This window comes from Periophthalmus magnuspinnatus, chromosome 5 (genome assembly GCF_009829125.3).
Source record: "Periophthalmus magnuspinnatus isolate fPerMag1 chromosome 5, fPerMag1.2.pri, whole genome shotgun sequence".
NCBI lineage: Eukaryota > Metazoa > Chordata > Actinopteri > Gobiiformes > Gobiidae > Periophthalmus > Periophthalmus magnuspinnatus.
In genome coordinates this window covers 28,930,376-28,955,141 of record NC_047130.1, presented here as the reverse complement: position 1 = coordinate 28,955,141, position 24,766 = coordinate 28,930,376, and the positions used below count along the sequence as shown (strand labels likewise).

At 40.3% G+C, this 24,766-nt stretch overlaps 1 protein-coding gene across 4 annotated transcripts in view; it reads right to left on the bottom strand.

The window, feature by feature from the left end:
• sema3fb (sema domain, immunoglobulin domain (Ig), short basic domain, secreted, (semaphorin) 3Fb) overlaps positions 1-24,766 on the bottom strand; it is a 62,355-nt gene that overhangs the window by 22,984 nt on the left and 14,605 nt on the right. For all 4 annotated transcript variants that reach the window (XM_055221645.1, XM_055221644.1, XM_055221647.1 and 1 more), the window contains exon 3: positions 1,361-1,521. In XM_055221645.1, the coding sequence (XP_055077620.1) occupies positions 1,361-1,521 (161 nt within the window). The remainder of the gene's footprint in view (positions 1-1,360; positions 1,522-24,766) is intronic.

Here is a 24,766-nt window from a genome sequence, read left to right as displayed (position 1 = left end):
TGTTGGAGTGTGAGCTTCTAATGTAATACAGTATTGTGTTTATACCATGTAACAATTTTATTAACTCTGGAAAAAGTATGTACAACTTCACAAGTACAGCACATTTGTCTAAAAAAAAAAACATAAATCGTCAGAACAAAAACATCATTAGTTTGGATTAAAAAGTAAGCGAATAAGCTGCTTAAGAAGGTTATTTTAGCTCCATCTTAATATGAAAATACAAACTGTGGGCCTTTAGTCGTTTACTTGATTATGTCTTAGTCGACCAAACCAGCAGATAAGCAACAGTAGAAAGGAGAAGTGAATGAGTTAGCTGAAGATTTGATTTACGTTTTTTGTATTTTTAAGTAAAAAAAAAAGGCAGATTAAAGTCACGATGCACAAGTTTCACATCTGTCTTCATATACTGTAAATACATTGTTTCCTAGTATATTTTTTTTGCATAAATAGTTGTTTTTGCATCTTGTGAGTGCAGTTTGAGTCAGACACATAGAGATAGTTTTGAGACTTTGTCATGTCCCTGTTTAGTCGACTAATTGATTGGCAGGACATGTCTTTAGTCGACCAAGAATTTGTTTAGTGAATTACAGCCCTAATGCAAACTAATGAAAAACAAGGATGCAACTAACAGTGTGTGACAGTAAAATTGTGTTAACTTGTCCATGATTTCTAATTGTCAAGACATATGTGGTATGCGGTATGTGTATACAGTGTGCTTTAAATGTACTGACTGACCTGCAAAAGATAACAAGAATTTAGAGTATTGAGTAGATTTGAGTGACTGATCTATATGTCGTGAGTCAAATGAAACAGTCCTTATTTTTCACTATCTGTACTAAAACCAAGAAGTCTCTGCACTGGCTCCTGTGGCTCAGAGAATTGACTTGCTCTACTTGTGAACAAGTCTCTCCATGGACCAGCACCAAAGCACATTTCTGTCATGTTAGAGCCACATGAACCATCTCACGCTCAGAGGACATCAGGGATCGACCTCCTGCTGGTCCCAGAATCAGGACTAAACATGAGGAATCGATATTTCAGTTTTATGAAGGTAAAACCTGGAACTGTCTTCCTGAAGATGTGACACTGACATTTACTTTGTGCATATGACCTAAAGGTTTTTATTCTGCACTCTTCTCTTTTTATATTAATTTTATGATGATTATTTAGGTTTTTAATTGTTTGTATTGTGATTTTAATGTCTTTTTAAATTTTTTAAAGCACTTTGAATTACTTTGTGTACGAATTGAGTTGTAAAGATAGATTTGCCTCGCCTTTGTGGAACATGAATGAAACAGTATATATTATGTGTAAGTAAGAGTCTATAAATCCCCAGCTGAAAAAGTGATTAACATCTTACAATATGGGGCTCCCTGTTGATGTCGTGAAGGTCTAGAGACAGGATGTGGTCCTTGCTGCCCACATACATGCGGTCGTGGTCCTCATCCATCCTCAGTATGCGATAGTCGGTGGTGTTGAGGAGGAAGGCAAAGTGATGGGCAGTGCCGGTGGACCTCAGCTCTGCACAGACAGACAGACACCTGGGCGTTAATGACATTGACAGTATATACACTCTGCAGACATTCCCCGAGTTGCAGCCACACTTATTATCTGATGGTTTTCCACTAACACGGCTGAAACTCGACCCTGCACATCACAGACAAGTGCGACTGAGTGTCATATAGTGTTGACGGCTTAATATCTCCTCAGAGACAAGAGAGCCCTGAACATGCAACAATAGACCTCTTTGATGGCCAGACAGAGACAAACGGCTTCACAATTTCAGTACTGTGAGTGATGTTTGTTCATGTGCAGCGTACTTTCATCTTCTGCTTATTTAGTGTAAAACAGAGGTGTCAAACACATTTTCACCGAGGGCCACATGAGCAAAATGGCTGCCCTCAAAGGGCTAGATGTAAAATAAACCTAACTACTTTTTAATTTGTTAATGAACTGTTTCTGTATTTGTTATTTATTCAAGTTACAAATATTGTGTATGCATTTGGCTAGATGTAAAAATATGGCTGTGTAATTGTATTTCCTGATAATATGACATTTTAAGACCATCATATCTTTTAATTTACCATAGTGAGGGCCACATAAAGTGATGTGGAGGGCCACATTTGGCCCCCGGGCCTTGAGTTTGACACATGTGGTGTATAGGGGCTTAACAATTTGGGAACGAGTGGCAATTTTTCAGACCAACATTGAGATTATGACTAGATTTGCAATTTATGTTTTAATGTTATGATTTTGTTCAAAGTTTACAATTAAAATGTGCCCAGGAGAAACAAAACTGAAACATGAACTGACTTATTCTGTAGTTTTCATGCAGAATAAAACAGAATATTTTGTGGATTTGCTAATTTTGCGTTAATTCAAATTGTGATTTTCATTTTGATTGCTGTTAATCTTGCAGCTCTTCATATAATGGACCTGGGAAAAACTGTAGTGAGTTTTACCTTGACCAACCAACAACCACTACCAAGAATTATTTTGCATGCTCTATTTGGAAAGATTAATACGTTGGTTTAAGAATAGAACTGATAGCAAGATTCTGAGAACAATTATCACTCAATGTTCTTATTTACACATTAACACAGCCAGTGAACGCAAACTGATGCATGAAAACGTTTCCTTGTTCTTTAGATTGACCAAAATAGACGAGCACTGACCCTTAAAGCCAGATCTCCACACAATTCTTTACCTTTATTATTATAAGTGCATAGTTCTCTCATATACCTCTTACGTCTTTCACAGTAGATCACCATAGCCATTAGAAGGTCATAGGAGTGTGCACCTTTCCAAACGCAAAGCTCCGGGCACGTCCCCTCATGTCGAGAGTAACCCAATCTCCCTGCAGCGATGCGTTGGAGTGTTTGTTTGATATGTTCGCTCGGGTTCAACAGTTGCGTACAGGCCGAGGCAGAGAGGCCACCACTGAGACAGCGCAGGGCCCCATGCCACACCAAAGACAAACACACTCCTGCTCTATCTGTAGGGGAGAGGCAGTGGAGGGTGGCACTCCGCTGTTATTGCACAAACAGTGAGGTTTTCAGCCAAACTGCAGGACCACTTCTCATCGTACTGCAGCAGATGACCGCAGAAAACCAGGGATCGGGAGTAAAGTTTGAGAAAAGACAAACTTTAGATGTGTTGGTTTAAGGAACTCCAGGGTGGCAAAGGTGGTTCAGGCGATAAAATATAAAATACAGGTAGTGGTCAGCATAGCACGGTCAGTTTTTTCTATAAATAAGGAAAACGTAGCATGAAAAGCACTGGGTATTTCTGAATGTGATTGTTTATAATGAACTAAAAAGTCAATGTTATGTGTTGAAAGTCAGGCAAACTTTTCTAATTTTAACATCTAATCGGGCTCGACTCAAGAGACCCACATGTATATATTATTATTATTTTTTTATTACTAAGACTTGTCTGTCCCAAACATTCCAGAGCTGCTTTTGAGGAAGAAGAAGTCCAGAGACCAAAACATGTATAGCCACAATCATGTCCGCTGTTGGGTCTTAAAATAAACATCTTCTCCAGACCTTTTTAAACACTCACCCTATGGAATCTGATACTGCCCTTCCTTTCAGCCCCGGCTAAATTTAACACAGAGGTTACATCAATAAGCATGCATTAATAGCATTAGATACGCTATATTTATCCAATTTTATTTAATACCTTCAGGTCGGCTCTGTGACGGACAGCTGTCAGATGGCCACGCTGGCGGATCGCACCATGTGGTCAGTCCATGTGATTATTTGTATTAGAGCCTCCAGTTGAATGATGAGCCCCAACAAACTGCTTTATTATTGTGTGTGCAAGGAGCCACAAAGAGTGACTATGCTTCTACGTGCACAAGTTCCTCCAACAAACTGTCAGTGAATCCTAAACGTGTTTGTTGTTGTAGCGTAGCTGGATGGGCCCATCTGTCAAAGCTGGAGGAGGGAATGTGCACAACATAGCAACAACACACCCAATGAAAATCTGCGTCGTCAAGGAAGTTGTACCCATGGAGTACAACTTCAAATGGGCTTTAAAGTAGTTTGTACGATCACACTTGTGCCAATTCACTCGTGTAGTTTAACTTAGTGTTGCAGTTTTGGAGATATCGGTGAAGACATCAGTAAAATACACGTCTCCAATTAACTGAGCAAAAGTAATGCTAATGTAAACAAATGCAAGTTCAGGCACAAGGATTCAACAGTGACGTAACATTTATGAAGAAGTCTAATCCCTCATATCCTTCATTAAGAACACTGAATTAAATAAAGCTCAGTTTACACAACCTAAACCTAAACCTACTGACAGACAATGGAGGATTTGGGGATTCTACACCAAACAAGACAGAAACAAACTCACACGATTACGACTGATGCACCGATCCAGCTTTTGAATGAATTTAGTACCATGAAATTATAGTATAAATATAATGTCGGCACTGTGTTTGGGTGGAAACTGATTGGGTGGGATTGTGTTTTACTCTAGAATAACACAATGTTCTTTTCCTTAAACTACTACAAAATAAAAGACTTTTAATGCCGCTCATTCAAATAATTGTCCTAGAAAATGCACTTTCACCAACGAAACTCGCCCCCATGTTTGTGGTTTTCCTCTGGGCGCTCCGGTTTTCCCCCATTCACCGAAAACAAAACATTTGATTGCAGTTAAATCAATGTTACCACTTCAAAATGCTTCTCTCCCAGAACCAGACAAAGGACTGAAAACAAATTTGTAAAAGCATTCCAGCTCAGAGACATCACTCCCCATTCTGTCGCTGTCTTCAGCCCACTCCCAAAGTCAGGCCTCCCTCCAGGCGGTGCCACTAAATTAAATGTTGACCAAGGACTTAGCGTAGCACCAGACTGGGCAGAGAGGATCAGCTGTCCCATAGTTCAGGGGACCCATTGAAACGTTCGCAGCGGGACACTGGCGGCCCAAGGAGAGGTGCCAGGATGAGAGCGGAGACAAACAGATCAAGGCAACGTGCTGAGAGGGAGATGCTATTAGCTGGGTCATGACTGCAAAGCTCAGCCGGATGCCAACTTTGTACAGACTTTATATGACTTTACTTCGAAATGCACCTAATTTTGCTTTGATCGTGATATATTTTGCAAACCTACCTTGCGTAATGTCATTTTGGAGAGCCATAAACAGACGTGTGAGCGAGTTGTTGTGAAAGGCGACTTTGGCACTTGGTCATCAACAGGTAAAGTGCATGAGGCGATGAAGTATCAATAGAGACATGAGGGTATTTGTCACACATGTCAGCGTTGTATCATTTATAGAGGCTTGGGGTAGTGATGGAGGAACACTAAAAGGGCAGGAAGACAACTGGAACTGTAAGTGTTCTCTCTAAATTCTACACTCTATCCTATTTCCTGAACTCACCTGCGTTCCTTCCTTCTCAGATAGATTCTAGCTTGCATTGCGCTTGGAGATGTGGGAACTAGCATCACCTTTAGAAATGATGAGAGGAAGGGATTGTGCGTGTCCATCGGACTGAGGAAAGTGGACCGGATCACCCCCTGTATCTCCTCCACTCACGTACAGGAACACCAAAGGGACACAAAGCAGGAGAAAATTGGAGATCTCACTGGGGCCCTTGACTGATTTGCAAGAGCCGCTATGCCAGTGTAACATAGTCTGTAAATGTGGAAAGGGGAGGATCAAGTTGCATTGGTGGTCTACCTTCTCCACTAATAGAGCAATTGGTGTTTCTCAGACGGGAAGTGCAATGTTTCCGAGTACAAAGAACAGGCTGTGCTGATGCCAATGTGAACCCCATAATAAAGTCCACCAGGACATACTTAAGGAGTTGATCCAGATTTGATTGACACATTTCTGTCTTGCCCATAATGGTAAAAGTTTTGAGTACGTTTGAGCTCCTCTGTGGCTTTCATGTGCACAATAGTAATATTCATGTGCACAATCGTAATGCACATATGTGAACTTATGTGTGACACTTATAAATGTGTCAAACTTTTATTTTCTTCCCTTTTCTTCCCTTCCCTCAGATCTCATCTCATTCATGCATAACCCAACATGTACTCCTCTAGACCTCTTTTCCGTCCAAACAGTTGTTTTAGCAAAGTCACCTCGAGTAAAAGTTTTAAAACCAACTTGGCAATTGCTGCAACCTAAAAATTGCATAATTTAAAAAGCCATAAAGTCACTCCACCCACAGACTGCTATTACTGCCAAAACATGATTTTTATCAGTTTTTTAACCAGTTCTTACCAGATCTCTCTCTCTCTCTCTCTCTCTCTCTCTCTCTCTCTCTCTCTCTCTCTCTCTCTCTCTCTCTCTCTCTCTCTCTCTCTCTCTCTCTCTCTCTCTCTCTCTATATATATATATATATATATATATATATATATATATATATATATATATATATATATATATATATATATATATATATATATATATATATATATATATATATATGTGCAGTTAGTCAGCAGAGTTCTTCTGGCTCTGCATGTTATAGCAAATCTCTCCATCCTGAATGAATAGCCAAAGGGCCCGGTTTACTTTAGACATGTGCGTGGACAGAAAAGATCAGAGACACTGCACTGTAAAAATCATCAGAATCAAAATGCACTAGAGAAATGCTTCAGTTAAGATCACATTTTGCCATAATACAAAGCTGGTACATATAGTTACGTTAGTCCTCTGACACTACAACTACATTACTACATTAACTTGGCCAGCATCCATCTTGTTTTGAATACCTTTGGAAATTGCACACACAAGGCCAAAAGAGCAACGCTCAGCAGCTAAGAAACGCCCATACAGGGGCTCCGCCCAACCACATATTTGTAAAGTTCCAAAGTTGAGAAATTAAATGCAATGCAAGTTGCAGCCAATAATATTGTGGAGCATGTTGCTGCTTGAAGCCTCTGGTATCCTGTAAATGTGAATGTCAGAAGAGAACACTGAGCAGGAAGCAATGAGCATGACTGTAATGCTTCACCCATGAGTGGATTATTGGAATAGCAAAGTATTGGCATGTAACTTGTATCCACTATGAACTTAATTTGCATACAATACTAAGCAGACCCAGTTATACAGTGAGCACATGGGAGATTTTTTTTCTTATTAAAAATTTATATTGTCCATAACTGTACACTATATGTCCTGTGGATGTGTTTTGAGCACACACGTGTCAGCTGAAACTAGGCAACCCTTTGCTGTCCACATTATGCATGAACATGACAGTTTTGACTCCTGACTGACTGGATGCATACGCCAAGACATGGGATCAGCCTGTAATATTCCCATCTCCACCTGATTGTGGGTACATGCTATTGCCCGCTGTTCCATGCCAAACCCGATGTCTTCCAACACTGCTGGAGCTATATTTGAGTGCACTTAATTAAAAAGTGGTATATATGTCAGGGCCTACCAATAGGGACTGGATGTGCATAATAATGTGACAGAAATACCTGGTTAGCCCCAAGCGCCTCACACAGTCCTGAGGCACTTTCCTGCTCCTGTCAGGGCAAGGTGAGCACAGCAGGAGCAGCAGCGCTCATAATTAGGGCATTTACAGGAGGAGGAGCGGCGTCAGGCTGTGCCACATCAAAGACTGGCAAATATTTGGAAGCATGTCAGTTTAATGGAGGAAAACCCCAGTTAAGACGTGACTTATTCAGCTACAACACACAAAAGGAGGCTGTACGCAATGGGGGTTTGGGTGGGAGCAACAATTTCCAATAGAGAGAATGGTGGTTTTAACAATTATGGTAAGGTTTCCATTCTTGGGTTTTTTTTCTGATCTAATTCAAGTTATTATACGTATTGTTGTATTTACAGACAATAAAAAGTACTGTAAGGAGGGAAGTTTCTTTCCTGGGGCATTTTGACAAGCTACCGCTCCAAATAAAGTGGAATAAATAACAGCAATATGTTAGTTTACAGTTTGAGATTGCGTCATACTAAGTACTTTTTTCACTTTTGCCTAAAATGAAATAAAACATAAATACAATAAAACCGCAAGATAGGGCTGAGTTCCTGTATTTCAATCCAAACGAGCTGACCTTATTACTTTGACACTCCACAGCGCAGTAAAGTGTCAGACATTTCCCCAAATTTCAATTATATTATGTTGTTAATTGTCAAGATCACAGAACTAGATATCACTTATACAGCACTGAGGTCACTGAAGCCAAGACCACACTTTTCCCCAGACAAAAATACACAATAACGACTATTCCCATTGAAGCTTTTTACACTCAGCTCTGGATCCACTGCCACAAGCCACTCCCTTTATAACAGCTCCCTTCCACACCACGTCTCCTCATATCTGACGTTTATGACACGTACTTGGATTTCTGGAGGCTGTGCTCTTCAAAGGCAGCAGAGAAGTGACACAGTTGTAAAAGAATGCCATTGTGATAATAGAAAACCAATGCAGCACGTGAGGCCCGCAGCTCGTCCACATACTGTAGCTTAGTCACTGTGAGATAATAATAACGGTCACAGGCCAAGCTGCCACATCAGATAGGACATGTCACAGCCCATAACATGTGAATGCACGGATAGAGGCTTATCCAATTGTAATGCCAAAGACCCTGGCCTACAAAAGAGTTCTAATCTGATGTACTATAGTATATTTCTAAAGATAGAGGCCATGCTGTGACAAAATATTAACACTTACACCTTAAATTTACACAGAAATGGGTTCACACATTTATTTTATTACAAAATTATGTTGTTTTTTGGATATCTGTGTGCAAAAATGTGTTAGCATTGGACCAAATGGAGGCTTTGCTGTACAAAATCCCTTCAGTGTGATTGTTTATGAGCGCATGTCTTGATCCTGCGATTGACCAAGTGTCTGACCACTCTATGGGACGCTGTTGCTCCTGATGGCATGCTGTTTGTGTTGTGTTGCTGTGAGATGGCTCCCCGGGGTGCTGCCGTGATGATCTTTTGCCCACACATACACTGAATGTGATCCTTGATAATGGCCGTGCACTAAATGCTCGTATCACGTGTCATTAAGCAGCACTTCTGAGCTGAGACACTTTTAAAAGCACAATGGCATTCTCTCTGTCACCTTACTATTTACCGCCATCAACACCTCGTTACCACCGCCCCATCCTGCAACTCCCACTGACCAGGAGGGGGTGTCTATACCAGCTCTATAATTAGGAGTCAATGTCAGCCCCCTCCCCTCACGCCTCAGCCCCATCCTCTGCACTAATGGCACCAATTTGTATTCACTGTCAGAGCTGATGAGCTCTCATGCGGAGAGGTGGTCTTATCACAGGGCCCTGTCGCTTAAGCCCTGTGCTGCTGCTGTCTGCCAGGCCGGTGTGATGGAGTCAGGGGGGTCAGGGGAGGTACATTTATCTCCATTTTCATGTGCACTCCTGATGTGTTTCTGTCACGCCTTTCAATAAACCATAACGGCTCAAATTGAATTTTATTGTGTATTGTGGTTTACTCTTGAGGATATAGTTCCATGTCTGTGCTTTAGAATGCCTCATTGTCTGTGTAGAGTCCAATATTCACAATAACATTATAATATGAATATATGTCACAGACAAATGCAAATGATGAAACATGAATATCAAGCACTCTGTCATCAACTCATAAAAATAATGAAAAATGATGTGTTTGATTTTTAATAAGAACTAACATTGAATTAGAAAAAAAGAATTATATTTTAAGTTCAGTTATATAGTCAAAAATATATATTTATAACACATGACCCACACTGGGGTGTTGTGAATCCACAACATGCACACTTATCCAGGATTAAGCTTGTAATTCAGAAAAGCCAATTAGCTCGTTTGTTTACTAGTTTATGAATTTCACAGAAAACGACATGAACCACTCCCTGCACACATCTTTAAACTTCTGAAAGTCAATACACTAATAACAACCTTATGAAACATTACTAAGACATTACAAAGTCCTGTGTGAAGAAATCTCTCTTTGGAGAGGTCAGAGGTCATCACATTCTCTTTTGACAATGTGTTTTATTAATTAGATCTGACTGGACTGTGTTCTGTTGTAAGGTTCGTCTCTACAGCATTAATGGACTGGTTATGAGTAAAAGCCCACAGCCCTAACCTAACATGGCCTGGATTAGAACTGTTTGTGCATGTGCAAGTCACCATGAGCCTGGAAACATGCAGGGGTCAAAGGTCGCTGCCAGTAGTGGCAATGCTCTCTGCTTTGGTTTAATCTGGGATTAGCTGTGGTGCAGGGTTATCTCTCCTCAGGCTGAGTGGAATCAGGAAACAGGGATTGCCTGAGCTAAAGTGGCATTAGAGAACGCCTGTCCACTGCGGCTGTGTCCAGTCACAGCTGATAGAGCGGGTCTGTGGACTGTCAGGCCAACAACTCATATAACACGGCACCAGATTTAGATTCCACAACATCTATTTGTGGAGGACATTTTGCATAGTGTATAGAAGAGACGCAGTATGTGTTAACTAGTCAAATAATTTGCTGTAATTAAATATGTGTCTTCCTTTGGTCTTTTCCTTCTTGGTGACTGGTGATTCATTCAGCTGTCTTCAAATGTGCAACAATTCTTAAATATTTGGCTATGGCGTTTCTATCATTATTCTGACATCAATTCTTTCATTTTTCTTTCATACTTCCTGGTTTTTATAGACACATTAAAGTATAGTGCATTCATTGTACGAGCTGAAAATTCAAACCAGACCCAAGAGCACACAACGTCTATAGAGTGAAGAAGTTAAAGGAGCAGTAAAACCCCTGGCGCTCTGGGCTTATCTGAACCTGGCTTGTTTCAGTTTCATGTCAGCAATAATCCTGACCTCACCCAGTGGACCCTCACCACGGGCACCTGGGACGCACACAGACAGACAGGACAGAGCAGCCTTGTGTAATGGAGATGGATGTGTGTGTTTCTGGATATGTCTCACTCACAGAAGAACAGATTGAGATAAGCCACAAGCAGAACACAGCATATAAAATAAATTTGTAGTACATATTTAAAAGGAGCCATACAATTCTCCGGAACGTTTCATCTTTTCACAATTATATTATGGTTTACAACTTCTACTTGCCCTTTCTTATGTAAAGTTTCACAGATAAATGCAATCCCAGAAAACGGACAGCATTACTATTAGTTACCCAATGCTTTTGCCTATGCCTTTTGTTAAAAATGTTATAATGTGACTCAAAATAACTTGTATATTAATGTCAATCGCAATAAAATGATCCAATAATGTTGCACTGAGCCACTATACATGACTTTTACAATTTGGTTTTGATCTATTTAATCAAGTCTTCAGTACACTTTTTTTACACAGTTGCTTTCTGTGCATTTGTCTCCCACATTCCACTATTTTGCTACTGTGTTTGTGTTTGTGAGGTTCATCCTGACAGGCTCTAAGTGTCAGTGATTGTGAATGAGTTGTTTGTTGAGCTGGTGTGGGGTCGACATGTGGGAGACGACCAGTCCCAGCCTTTTCCTGAGAGATACACACTATACAGGGACCACAACACGGGTCTTTATTGTGTCTTCTATTATTGTTTTCTTCCTGTTCCACCTCCGGGAGAGCTAAGCGCCACCTCAGCATTAGTCCATGTTTGTTGAGTAAAGAGGAAGCATTGACAAAAGCAGTGTAAAATGTAAAATGGTTTATACATCATCATACAATCATTCAATTTCCACTTATCCATTGAAAACCATTAGTAATCATATGAAATTACTGATAGATGCTATTTTCAATGTATTTGTTTATTTTAACATCTGCACGGCAACTAAATATCAATCCAAAATGATAACAGAACAGTTCACTTTTCGACCAACAAACCACTCATGATTTCAGATAAAAGTCAGATGTAAAGTTAAAGTTCATTTTCCTCCTGTTCTGGTGGCACGGCTGGTGTGGCAGGCTACATCAGTGTCCGTGCTTTGGTTAGGGGCAGATAAACTGATCCCGACACTCCTTTGATTCCCAGGCCTTAGGGGCAGGAAACAGGATTAGAACACAAATCCCACTCTCCCTTGCATATGTCAGCACAGTGACCACGCTCGCCCCTGCACCCCGGTTCAACGATGCTCATCCGAAATGAAAACGATTACCTTTGTATAAACAGCCTGTCCCGGACCTGTGCTGTGGGGCAGACGCGGTGTCCTCTAGAGACCTCTGCGTGTAAGCCATTAAGGCACCCATAACATTACGCACACCAGGTTTGAACAACTCAAGAGAAGTGGCTCAAGAGGAGTGAGGTTAGGAGTGATCTTTCCCTGTTTTAAACCTGTTTTAAACTGCTCTTTTATCCTCTTTCCTGACACTATGGGATAATAAGTTCCCATAAGACCCCAGAGCAGGTGTTTCTTTGGCCAATTTATGTTTCTGGGTCCCTCAAATGCAACACACACACACACACACACACACACATATTGGAAGAAGAGCACTGCACTTTTCTGGCTTTTTTGTGGAACTCTAGTGTAAAGTTATGATACTGCAAACTTATAACTTAGGGTTTGTTCACAGACACGGCATCAACCTGGAACAAACTGGTACTAAACCTGGAACTAAATCAAATAGAAATGAACAAAACCAAGTCTAAATCACTAAGCTGGGAGCAAATCAGGGCCAAACCAGAGGCACTTTTTAGAAAACAAAGACTACAACATCTTATTTCTTGTGCCCAACAGGGACATTTGGGAAGTATAATACACAATCATTTCCATTTGTAAAACATCACCCACAATATGTTATTCTTATCAGCTGTAAATCATTTGATCACATTTACTATTTCCACTTTCCACTGTCATTATTCCGTGATGCCTCTGTACGTGGATTTTATAGTGAGAACCAAAAGGAGGAGGAGGAGGCAGGGTCACTGAGTTTACCAAGCCGATTTAGCCATTCCAGTTCGCCATTGGTAATCTCTGTGTCCTCTGATAAAGACAGCCTGATAATGACAGGAGATGGATCAAGTGTGAGGTGAGGAGAGATGTGCAGTGGGTTGACAAAAATACCTTCACTGGGTCTGGGGTTACTGCTGCTATGCTAGTATTATACGAGTGTATCTTCATAAAGTAAAGTGTTAATTGCCTGATGATATTTGTGCATTCAGAGTAGATACTGTAGACATATTTTTTGTCATGAATAAGAGGAAATCGGTTGCACAGAACTCTGGCTTTGGGAACATAAGGAGAAACAAATATCAAACCACCAATACCATATGTAAAAACGATTGTGTTTATGCCAGAATTTATACAGTGAAGCTTTTGTATTACAATAAATGCCCAGTAATTACCAAAAACAACAGCATTAAGGCCTTTCTTTCATTTCATTTGTCCTTAAATCTGTTCACTGCACTGCAAATTGTACAAATATTTAGCCGGTTTTATCCAACGTGAAGATATTTCAACAAGTATGTACAACGTTTCTATAGAATAATACTTCAAACTGCCAATACTTCAGTCTGCAGAACCCAACCTCCGCATGAATGAGGTAACTCCAGAAAGGAAGCCATAGCGCCGAAGAAAAGCAAGAAACTTTTATAGCAGTTGCTTCAAGGTGGAATACGCAGTGTTAGTTTTGGCACAGCCCAACACAACTTCAACGCTTGGAGTGAAAGAGAAAGTAAGTCTGCCAAAGTCCTCTTCACCCGGTCCCCGTTACAACCAGAGCCCCCCCTCCCTTCCCCCGATCTCCTTGTCCCACCACGCACTTTCCAAGGCCTAGAATATGCTTTTCACATCAGCTACGGCTTCCTACTCAATTCACATGTTAGCAGCCAAACTGAATTACCCAGTTTGTGGTTGTCTGCCTCTGCTCTGACCCAGTGGCAACGGGATATGTCATCAGAACGACGGAGGTCACTGCGAACAGCGTGATGGGCCTTACCTTCAGCCCGCAGCCCGGCAGGACCTTATTAGGCCTGTAAAATGGAAACATGCCTGTCAAAATGTACAGAGAGACTGAACGGCAGGGAGGTTAAACTGTGAGGTGTGAGTTAAAAGTGCTGCTCCACGGGTTGTTTCAAATGAAAATCTAAGACAGACGTGCATAAATCTCGCTTTCAGGATTGTGTCAATATGGTATAAATCTAGATAAAGAATAAGATTTAACATATAGATAATGATTTTTACCTCGACAATATAATACCCCAATGTTTGGCAAATGATCTCTAAATACTTTTTTGTTAAACAGCTGGAAACCATTAGCATGAAAGTGAAATATTATGATCACAAGAGATTTAAATCATACTTTTTTCTAATGGCATTGCAGTTAGTCCGTGTTATTCAGCGGTAATGGATAATGTAATATAATCTGTTTTACTTTATCAAAATGTCTTCGAACTCTGTTGTGTGACTCAGTGGTTAAAGCCGTTGCATTTTTCAACAACTTTAATTTGAGTCAGTGTGGCAGTTTGGTGTAATCTGACGATGATGTAATGTCCTTGAGTTTTCAGACCCTGGCGATCCTGAACTTTAAGCTACTGGAACATTCACTGCCACTGGAAATAAACAAACAAATAAATTTTTTTATGGAAAGGAATTGTTTCTATGTTAGTGTGTTCATGAAATTCAATTCGTCTATGCTTGTCTTTTGCCCTATCTCACAATCAAATATCCAGAGAAGTCCCCTCCCCGCTCGCTCCGCTGTCATCCCCCGCACCCTGCAGCTCGCCTCTGAACTCAAACTGGCAAAGTGACCTTGGTAGGGCGAACGCCAGCTGTCAATCATTGATTATCTGCACATTTAACACATTCACTTAAGGGTTCTGCTTTCATGCGAGATCAATATCGTCCCAAATGCTGCCACAGAGATAATTAGCCTATGGGAGGACAGGGTTTTAAACAACTGCAAAGAGTTAGTAAAACAGGAATCTTTAATGTGATCTTGTCAAATGGGTTTCGAGTGACATGTGTGAATGATCTGCACATCCATCTGGAGTAACTAAAGCGGTCCATACCACAGGCCGCACTAGAAATGTTTTTAATTTAGAACAAACAATGAACATAAACATATACTTATTTCTAAAACAATAGGATTTTGTGGTTTTTAAATTGGGGTAGATGCATGTCCGTGGGAAACGTTCAAGTACCTTTTATGAAACCGAAAAAATGGAGGGATGTAAAATCGATATATTCACGTATCTACTGCACAAGGTATTTGCTGTGTAGACACTGCCAAGGAAAATCGCTATTGGGCAGAAGTTTGTGCGGCGACTAATACAACTCAATGAGCAAGATGCTAAAATCATGTGAAAATGTCCATAATCCAGTCTGCAACTTGAAGATAATGTTCTAAAATAAACAATAATTAATACATTTTTAAAAGAAAATCCCTTAGTGAACTGAGTCGAAAGGTGTTCCTCATTATTCCTGGACTGCACACTTGACATGGAATCACCAGTTAATCCGTGGAAAATCCTGCCATCGCCAAGTGCAGGCTGGTTAGGAGTGCACTCGGGAGATTTGCTGTCCGCCCTGGCTGCTAAGTCACACATACATGCCATCGCACATCTCATAATGATTCATTGATCTGAGCTCTTCAATCCCTCCCTGCTTTATCTAAGCTAATGGTACATCACCAGAGCCACAATCTCACAGGGCAGCTCAAGGTCAGTGTCAGGGCTTTTCTGTATCCATGTGGGAAAAGGCATAATGACGGTTGTTGTGATGGGTTCAGTCTCTACACATATTTATGCACAAACTCAAAAATACAGAAGTGGAACATGGATGAAGATATTTGAAGTAACCCGGTACAGATTAGGGTTGTCAAAAGTATCAAAAATCACGTACAAATTGATAGTAAAACTTGCATCGAAACTAGATACAGATTTCACTTTGATTTCTACATTTTTGCTGCACTGTGCATCACCTTTACATAAAAAAGAACTGACATTTTATGAGTTCCTGTGCATGATTACATATCCAATACTTAATTTCTACAGCACATTTTACAAACAAGACCGTTTCCAAAGTGCTGCACATAATAGAAAACATAAACTAATCAAAATACAACTCAGAGTGACCTTACGATGAGGAAAAAAGTAATAAAACATGACATTTTTTCATAATTTATCCACTTTTCAAAGCCATTCAACACTGCTGCTTTACAATAAACTCAAAGGGGGGTAAAGAGGCACCCCAAATCCCTTTAAATTAAATTTTCGACTATGCAAGGTACATAGGTATTTTGTCCACGCCGATGAAATACAAGCCCTTTATCGGTGCAATAACAAACTTGCACTTCACACAACCATAACTCTTTGCAGCTCCTGATAGCCCTGTACTGACCCTGAACATTTGAAGGCTACAAAGGGACTCCCCTACACAAGTCTTGAAAGGCTCCCAAGTGCACAGCCATTTATAACTTTAGAGTAAGGGCATGAAAGCAGCAGCAGCACCACGGGGAGTGAGTGTATGAAGGGCCAACATGGAGGGGTGAGGTGGGACGGGGGGGGGGAGCGGGGTGAAGAGACAAGCAAACAACTTCTCTTTGCTTGTACATGTATCTCAGCGGGGCATCATCTGGGGCACACAACAGTCAGTACCGTTCGCTGAGTTCTGGAAAACATATTTTGCTCAACGTTACAAAGAAGACGAAAGGGAATTTCGATGAACCAGACCAAAGTTGTTAAGATTTCCCACTTGAGACGGTTGAATAAGCTGTGTATGTTCTTCAACTTATGTTTGGTGCAAAAACTTTCCCAGTGAAAGGTCTGCTACCTGTTTATCTCCATTTAGATGTTATTGCTTTGCGTAGAATGCGACCAAAACGGCTTTAAACTCATCTATTTCCATGGAGAATAGCAAGAGGCGACACCAGGACAAGTTACAGGTTAGATCTATGAAGAAGCAACCCATTCACAGTAAAAATGCTGCTTTTTTCTAGCAATAAAGTCACTTGAAGTTGAATTAATGCAAGATATACATATTTAAAGCATTATTTGGAACACTCCAGGCAATGCAATGACATCTCTCTGGAGGAAAGGACCAAACAAGAAAGCTAAAGTGCTCATTTAACCTTTTAGTTGACTATTTTGTCCTTTCTCCTCCATTATAGACCTTATCACATCTGAACAATGCTTTTCCTTGGCTTTATCTATTGCTGCAAAAACACAAATCAGTCATTGTCCTGTCTCTGCTCCATCCGTGCCCCGTTTCCTTGGTTTAGCGACCTCAGCTGACAGCTCCGCACGCCTTTAAACACCCCCGTTTTTAAGCTACACCCAAACTCCACGTGAAATTTTAATAACCAGTCAATCTCCCGGCAAGCCCTGAGACGCACCTGCCCGAGCTGGCGGCTGACTGACAGACAGGAGGATTTCCCATTGAGTGACCTCGCTGACACCCCACGGCAGCTCTAGAGGGACGTAATGAGCTTCAGGAGCAGGCGGAAGTATGGATTGCAAATCGGGCTTCTTTGGCAGCTACAATTTCCTCTTGTCCTCTTGTTCAGTGAGTGATTCTGTGATGGTAAAGGCAAGAATTTGTAAGGAGGAGGGTCTCTGAGTTAGTTTAATAGAAACAAAATATAATCAATTATTGCAGATTTAAGCATTTAAAGATTTAAAAGCAATATGATATTATACGAAAATATGAGAATCTGTTCTGGAGTGCATATAACAATTATCTTAATATTCAAACCTATTGTACATAAAGGCATTTGAAAGCCAGACATATCATACAAAAGATAAAATTCGAATTATTTTATAGTTTCAGTTAAATAAAATTATTACTATATTTTAATTTGAGTTCCTGAAGTCAACTAAAGACATTTTTGCTTGACTAGAAAGTGGTAGAAAATTTATATAAGACAGAATAAACTTGTAAATAATGAGGTTTAAGCTGCCTTTTTACTAATAATAACAAAATATACCAACTCTCACTCACTCACCCACTTCTCCTTACTGCTATTGTCTCATACAAATCCTTATAATCTAAATACAATCATTAGTCAACTAATAAAATCAACACATTAATCAACTTCACGTCTAAAGTCCATTTCTGTTCTCTTACCATCTGTATTTTCAACTGTTAAAAATTGAACTGTCAAATGTATTTGTTAAGGTACTGTTCTCACAATTGTTATATTATAAAAAAGTAGTAAAAGTACAAATACATAGACCATTTATGAAGCAACAGAACATTTAATTGGATTTCAAAGCTCTGACAGTCCAGGTCTGTACTGATCTATGGAGCCTGCAGACAGAACCCCTCAGTCGTCCTACACGGCCCTGCAGCGCTCTGCAATTATGTGTCAAATTGGAATGAAAGCCATTATGGGAGGGTTACTCTGCATAATGGAAAAGACCAACAGTAATGGGCTTGTTTTGTCAAATAGATCATAATATAGGGCCCCACTTAACATGACGTGTTATGATTGGCCCCATTAGGGAACACCAGATGCTCCAGGGGCCACTGGGAGACCTGAAGCACGGCACAATGTCAGATAACCTAACGCTAAATAACACATCACTGGCCATTTAAAAAACACTAACAAACACCTTATCTCGTTCACATTCTCATCGTGATAAAGGCCCTCTTGGTTACTCTTATCTCATATAAATGTGCTAATCTGATTTGGCTCCAGAACTGACTTGGACACAGTTTGTGTTTGGCCGTGTGCCACATCGGTTAGCAAACAACATGACTCCGGCACTCCAGGCCAAGCACAACTTAGAACAAGTCTTTTGGCATCATTCAAGCGTTTCCCATGCACAGGGACTCTGCTACAAAATATTTTAATTAATGCTGCAATTAAGTTTGACAAGTCCAAACACGGTGTAATCTGTATCCCCAGGCAGAAGGGGCTAACTCTTTTGCAGAGTTGTGGTAAAACAGTCAACATAATAAAGATAATATTAGGGATATTGTGTGATTAACTGTGGCCTTTCTCCAGAGAACAGATTAGCTGCTGGGTTGACATGGTGCATTCCCCAAAAGAAGGTTTGATAGATAACAGGCTGCCACGTAAAACAGAGCTTTTGGATTTACATCTTTGAGCCGTATGTTTCTAAATGTGTGTGAATACAGTTACAGCGGTCCGTCGTTTATCGCGGGGGTTACGTTCAAAAAATAGCCCACAAATAATCCACAATAGGCGAAGCTTTATTTTTTACAATTATTCTATATGTTTTGCAGCTGTAAAACCCCTCACCACACACTTTATACACTTTTCTCACACAGGCATTAACATTTCCTCACATTTCTCTCTTGTTTAAACTCTCTCAAAGTTCAAACCTTCGTAGGCGTCTTTGTCGGTGCAGAACGTTTCATCGACATTGTGGGTTTTGTCGGGGAGAAAACAAATTGCAAACATACAGCACTTCAGAGTCACACTGCGATCCAACATTTATGTAAATTTGTCTGAACACATTCTGTACTGTACAGGAGACACGGCACGGAGGAGACTGATGGACAATGGTCTACAGTCCAACAGCCAATCAGGACGCAGAACACAATGCATGCTCATACTTTGTAAAAAAGCATGTAGAATTGTACTTAAATTCACAAAACAACGAGACTGCAAATGGTGAACCGTGATATAGTGAGGGACAACTGTAGTTTAATTTCATAAGATTAAGTTCATGATTTTGAAGTGCCGGTGATATAGTCTGGTTTTAATGTAGATTTTACTTTGTCGTAACTAATACAATTTGGCCTAATGGGAAAAAGAAAATTAAATAATTATAACAAATGGGCCTAATGGGCTGGGCTGGACTGAGACCAGGAGCAGTTTGCAGTTTGTGATGAAGGTTTAAGTGTTTTTCACCAATTTCACCAATTGAGCCTTATCTCACATGAAGATGAGCTGGCCAGAGACTCAAAAAGGTAAGAAGATATGCTCTGTATGCACCATTTGATTGAAATCCAAGCTTCATGATCAACAGGTCTCTTCAAGAAGCCTGCGGCTGTACATTATAGAAGACAGTTTAAGGAGGACTGTGAAGCAATGCAGTGCGTGTTAAAAAAGCTACAGGGTGACATTAAATACAATGACGGTTTGTTTCATATCACGATTTAAAGCAGTTTTACAGGATGAAGCTTTACAGCAGCCATTTTACAAGTGCTGTGCAGGAGAGATGAGTAATACGTAAGCGCTCTGGCAGCAGCTCGCCGAGGTTAACTATGATATATAGATGGCAAGGAGGCTGTTTCTAGATGATATTTATCACAGTCAGACTCAAGGCTGCGTTTGCCTCCTAATAAGTGTCTGCGGGATACAAGTGGAGAAGCAGTGCGTTTAACTGTGGCACTTTGAAATGAAACTGGATAAAAGTCTTTCTATTCACTGTGTAACAGGCTGTGCCACGGAGCCAATTCAACAAAGACGGATTTCAACTCGCATTCATCAGGTCATGAAAGACACATTAAACAAGTAGAAATCAAATAAAGAGGAAACAGCTTGACAGTTAAAGCATCAGGAGAGACAGACATTTTCAAAGCAAGTCTGGACTAGGTTCAGATGAAGTCTTAAATCACTGACACGAGGAAACTTTGAATCAATGATTGCCACTGTCACAGAATGCAGGATTTGGCTTTTGGGCTTGTTAAAGATCACAATTTGTGTTCAGTTCATTTGAGGAGTTAATGTATGTTGTTGTATATTTGTAATGACAACGTAATACAATTGTACCTCGCTATATTGCGGTTCATCTCGCTGTTTTGCAGATTTTTTTGTGCAATTCTACATGCTTTTTTACAGCGTATGAACGTGCGTTGTGTTCTGCGTCCTGATGTCCTAAAGCACATGTGCCAAACTCAAGGCGTGTGGGCCAAATGTGGGCTGCCGCATCATTTTATGTGGCCCGCGACAAGGCAAATTATAACGTATGAATGTCTTAAAATGTCAGTTTATCAGGAGATACACAGTTACACAGCTATTTTTTCATATCTATGCAAATCCATATGCAATATTTGTAACTTGAATAACTAATAAATATAGAAACGGTTAATTGACAAGATTAAAAAGTTGTTGTATTTATTTTATATTACATTTTGTTACATTTATACTGTCTTAAAGTTACATCTGGCGGTTTGAGACCAACCATTTTGTTGATGTGGCCCTCCGTGAATATGAGTTTGACATCCCTGGGCTAAAGCACTGTAGCAGCGTATGAACGTGCATTGTGTTCTGCGTCCTGATTGGCTAAGGGACCGTAGACCTCCTCCGTGGCGTGTCTCCAAGTTTACATAAATGTTGGATCGCAGTGTGACTCTGAAGTGCTGTATGTTTGCAATTTGTTTTCTCCCCGACAAAACCCACAATGTCGATGAAACGTTCTACACCGACAAATTTCAGAAACGCTTTGGACTTAAGTGTTTCTCTGCACGTGAACAACACATTTAAAGTGATCATCGAGGACGGGGGGTATAATATACGAAGGTTTGAACTTTTTGTGTTTAAACAAGAGAAAAATGTGAGAAAATGTTAATGCCTGTGTGAGAAAAGTGTATAAAATGTGTGGTGAGGGGTTTTACAGTAAAAAACGTATAGAATAATTGTACAAAATAAAGCTGATACTTCGCGGATTTCAGGTTATTTTTAGAACGAGTGACTCTGTATACTCAATATTACTTGTCAGGTCTTAAATCTATGTATTTTCTCCAGAATGAAACATAAAATAAAAACTTAGAAAGCTTCATTTCCTGATACCACTTCTATGGCGCATGTGGGTTTGGGACATTCTTATAAGAGTCAGTGCATTCCAAACCCACAGTGCATCAGTAAATACACCTCATCTAACCATCATTTATCTCTGTGGCTAATTAGTTCCAATCAATTACCTTCACTCAATGCTGCCCACACAATTAGGGAAACCGGAAGTGCCACTCTTTTGGATAGTCTTTTAAAAAGCTCCCCTGGGCCATTTCCACTGGCCACAGACTTTTTTTTTTCTACATTAAATAGTAATTCCTCACAGTGTAGCCAGGTCTATGACAGCAGTGGGCACAAGGACCCCCTGAAAACTCAGCCTTAGTCACGCTCCATGACAGAAAAGAATAGCTTAATAATAATGAGTTAACGTCAAGAGCTAAAACAGCAAATACAGTCACAGTTGAGTTAGCGTTCGGTTTGAGAAATGGTATCAGACCAAACACCTGAGGGGGATCAGGAAGTTAGGTCTTACAGCAGAAAGCACGGTGCACGGTAATGGAGCGGCGGTTACACTGCACCTTACCACGAATATTTAAAAGTATAACGTTAACGAACTGACTGCATTATCTCTAAATAAAGTAAGCCAACGTGTGTTTCTATTTTCTATACAAATACAGTACAAAACCAGCTTTATACAACACACTTATTTTGAGCCTTTTCTTTTCATGGGTTTTAGCTTTCTGTTATATATTGCCATTTTGATTTTGATTTATTGCAATGGTAACAGTCTTAATTTTCATCCATTGATACGTGGATAGCGTCAACAGCTTTTGAATTTTGATTTAGACTACGGTAAACCAACAGCGTATTTTTCTTTAAAGCTGAATGGAGTAAAGACAAAGAGAAAAACTAAAGTACACTCTATTCTCGAGAGCACACAGCTTGTCAAAAGTTGCCAGAGGTCTACCGGGGCTTGAATCTGATCCACGTTGTAGCCCTATAGACCTGAGCCTAATGCAGCGCCTGCAGGGAAAGACGCCCAAGTGTAACCTCATCCTCTTCCCTAAGCCCTCGCTCCTCTGTTTGTCTTCCACTAAAAAGGAAATGCAAAGTAGTCCTCTCCAAAATGCTGGGAAACGCCACAGGACGTCCCCCGGGGTAAAATTAAATACGGCCACTCGGGTCCAAAAGTGCCTATAAAGTATTCATTAACTCTCCCAATGAAGAGCTTAGGAACAAAACAAGCAAAAGGTTTAAAAGGCAAACAGGACAACACCACTCCTACTCATTAGGAGATCAGAAAAACAATGGATGGGCATGAAGAACAAGCAGAGACTTTGGTTAGGAAGCAATAGAGACGTGTGCAGCGTTTGGGCGTACGGAAAAGCTTAACGTATTCAAGATGTCTCCAGGAACACTGAAGGTGCCATGATACTAACATTTCAAACTTGATTTCGATGCTAAGAGAAAGCCTCAATCCCAATTTCGATGCCACAAAGACAGCAAATGTAAGTCTTTAATATTGTGATATCATTGAAACATGCTTTACATATTTGGCCCATCTGGAAAATATGTGAATTTATACTTATTATTTAATTACTGACCAAAACAATCCGCCCTTGGTTTGGGATTTCCACTGACTTTTCTCTGTGCCCCATTGGAGACTCACCATTAGTCACTTCCCATTCTAAAGCTCTGTCCTCCCTTTGCATCTCCACAGCAGTGCTCCCCCGACCTGGACAGAAGAATCTATAGGCCGCTCACAGAAAAGCCCGCGGGATGCTGTCCATCGCATTCACCGCAGAAAAGAACCTCCGATGCCAGTTTGACGCCCACCCCCGGGTCTCCCAAGAATGTGAATGAACTTCTGTGAATGAGAAAACTTATTCGCTATAGGAACTCCTCCAGCGTGGGCGCCGCTAAACAATGACATCATCAACAACAAGGAGATGTGCCTTCTACGATTCAACCTTTCTTCAGTTTCACCGAGTGAGGAGAATCCAGGGGCGTCAAGGGGGGGTTTCGATGGATATGGTGATGCTCGGAACAAAAACTATAGCGTCTTGGGGGGTTACAGCTATAAAGACCCCGGCCAGGCGTCAATGGATGTGAGCCATTAGTGAATCCATCCCAGCACATGGCAATTTAACACCTACGCCATCAACAAGCGGCTAAAAAAAAGGGAGACGTAGGGAAGTCTCTCTATCAGCATGACAAAAAAAACACCAGTTCAAAAGCATCAAAGTGAGGGCGTTGTGTTATGGGACGAGTGCTCTTATGGGCTGCGGTGTGTCTTCAATAAAAGCTGTGTTTGTCTTACATTTATTGATAAAAAATGAAATTAAATGTGTGCTGGAATGCAAAAAACGAACTACAGCAATACAAACTTTTATGTTTCTTCCCCTATAAGACTTTAAACGAGTATTTTATTTATTTTATTCAACTTTATTTATACAAGGGAACCCCATGAGAGCACTTGGGCGCTTTTTTCATGCGCGCTCTGTTTAAAATATAATACAAGCTAAAAAAAAACTAAACAAACAAGCATACAAGTCCATATAAACACATTAAAAACAGGAGCCGATGTGTATAAAAGTTTGTTACCAGATTATTAAATTGCGATTGTGTCATTAATCTATTTAGTTTTGCTTTTCCTTGTGAGTGTATTCCATTTTTGTGAAGCAAAACGGGTAAAAGTCCTATTTCCCATCTCAGTTTTGGTGCAGCTAGTTCTTATGCAGTCATGTGATCTGGTGTTAAATGTTCTGGTATCAATGATTAACAAACAGGTGAGGTACTCTGGCAGTTTTTTGAAGTAGATACATTTCATACATGCTGTTCTCTTCTAACACACAGTGATGGCCAACTGGAGAATACAGAGAATACTTTTTTCGTAGAGAATACCTGTAATAAATCAAAAGGAAGATTGAAAGACTGGATCCAACAGTTTCAAAGCCGAGGCTGAAGTTTTTACACCACATCCCCTAATCCAGTACAGAGAGAAAGGCTGCTTCCATTATTTATTTTCTCTCATTTATTGGGATACAATATTTGTTTCTGTAATAAAATTATCATCATCATAATTCTGAGACTTGATTTTAAAGGATACATTTTCATCAAGCCAAAACCATCCATCCATTTTCTTCTGCTTATCCGGAACCGGGACTGTTTCAATCGATTTACCATTTAGCGTA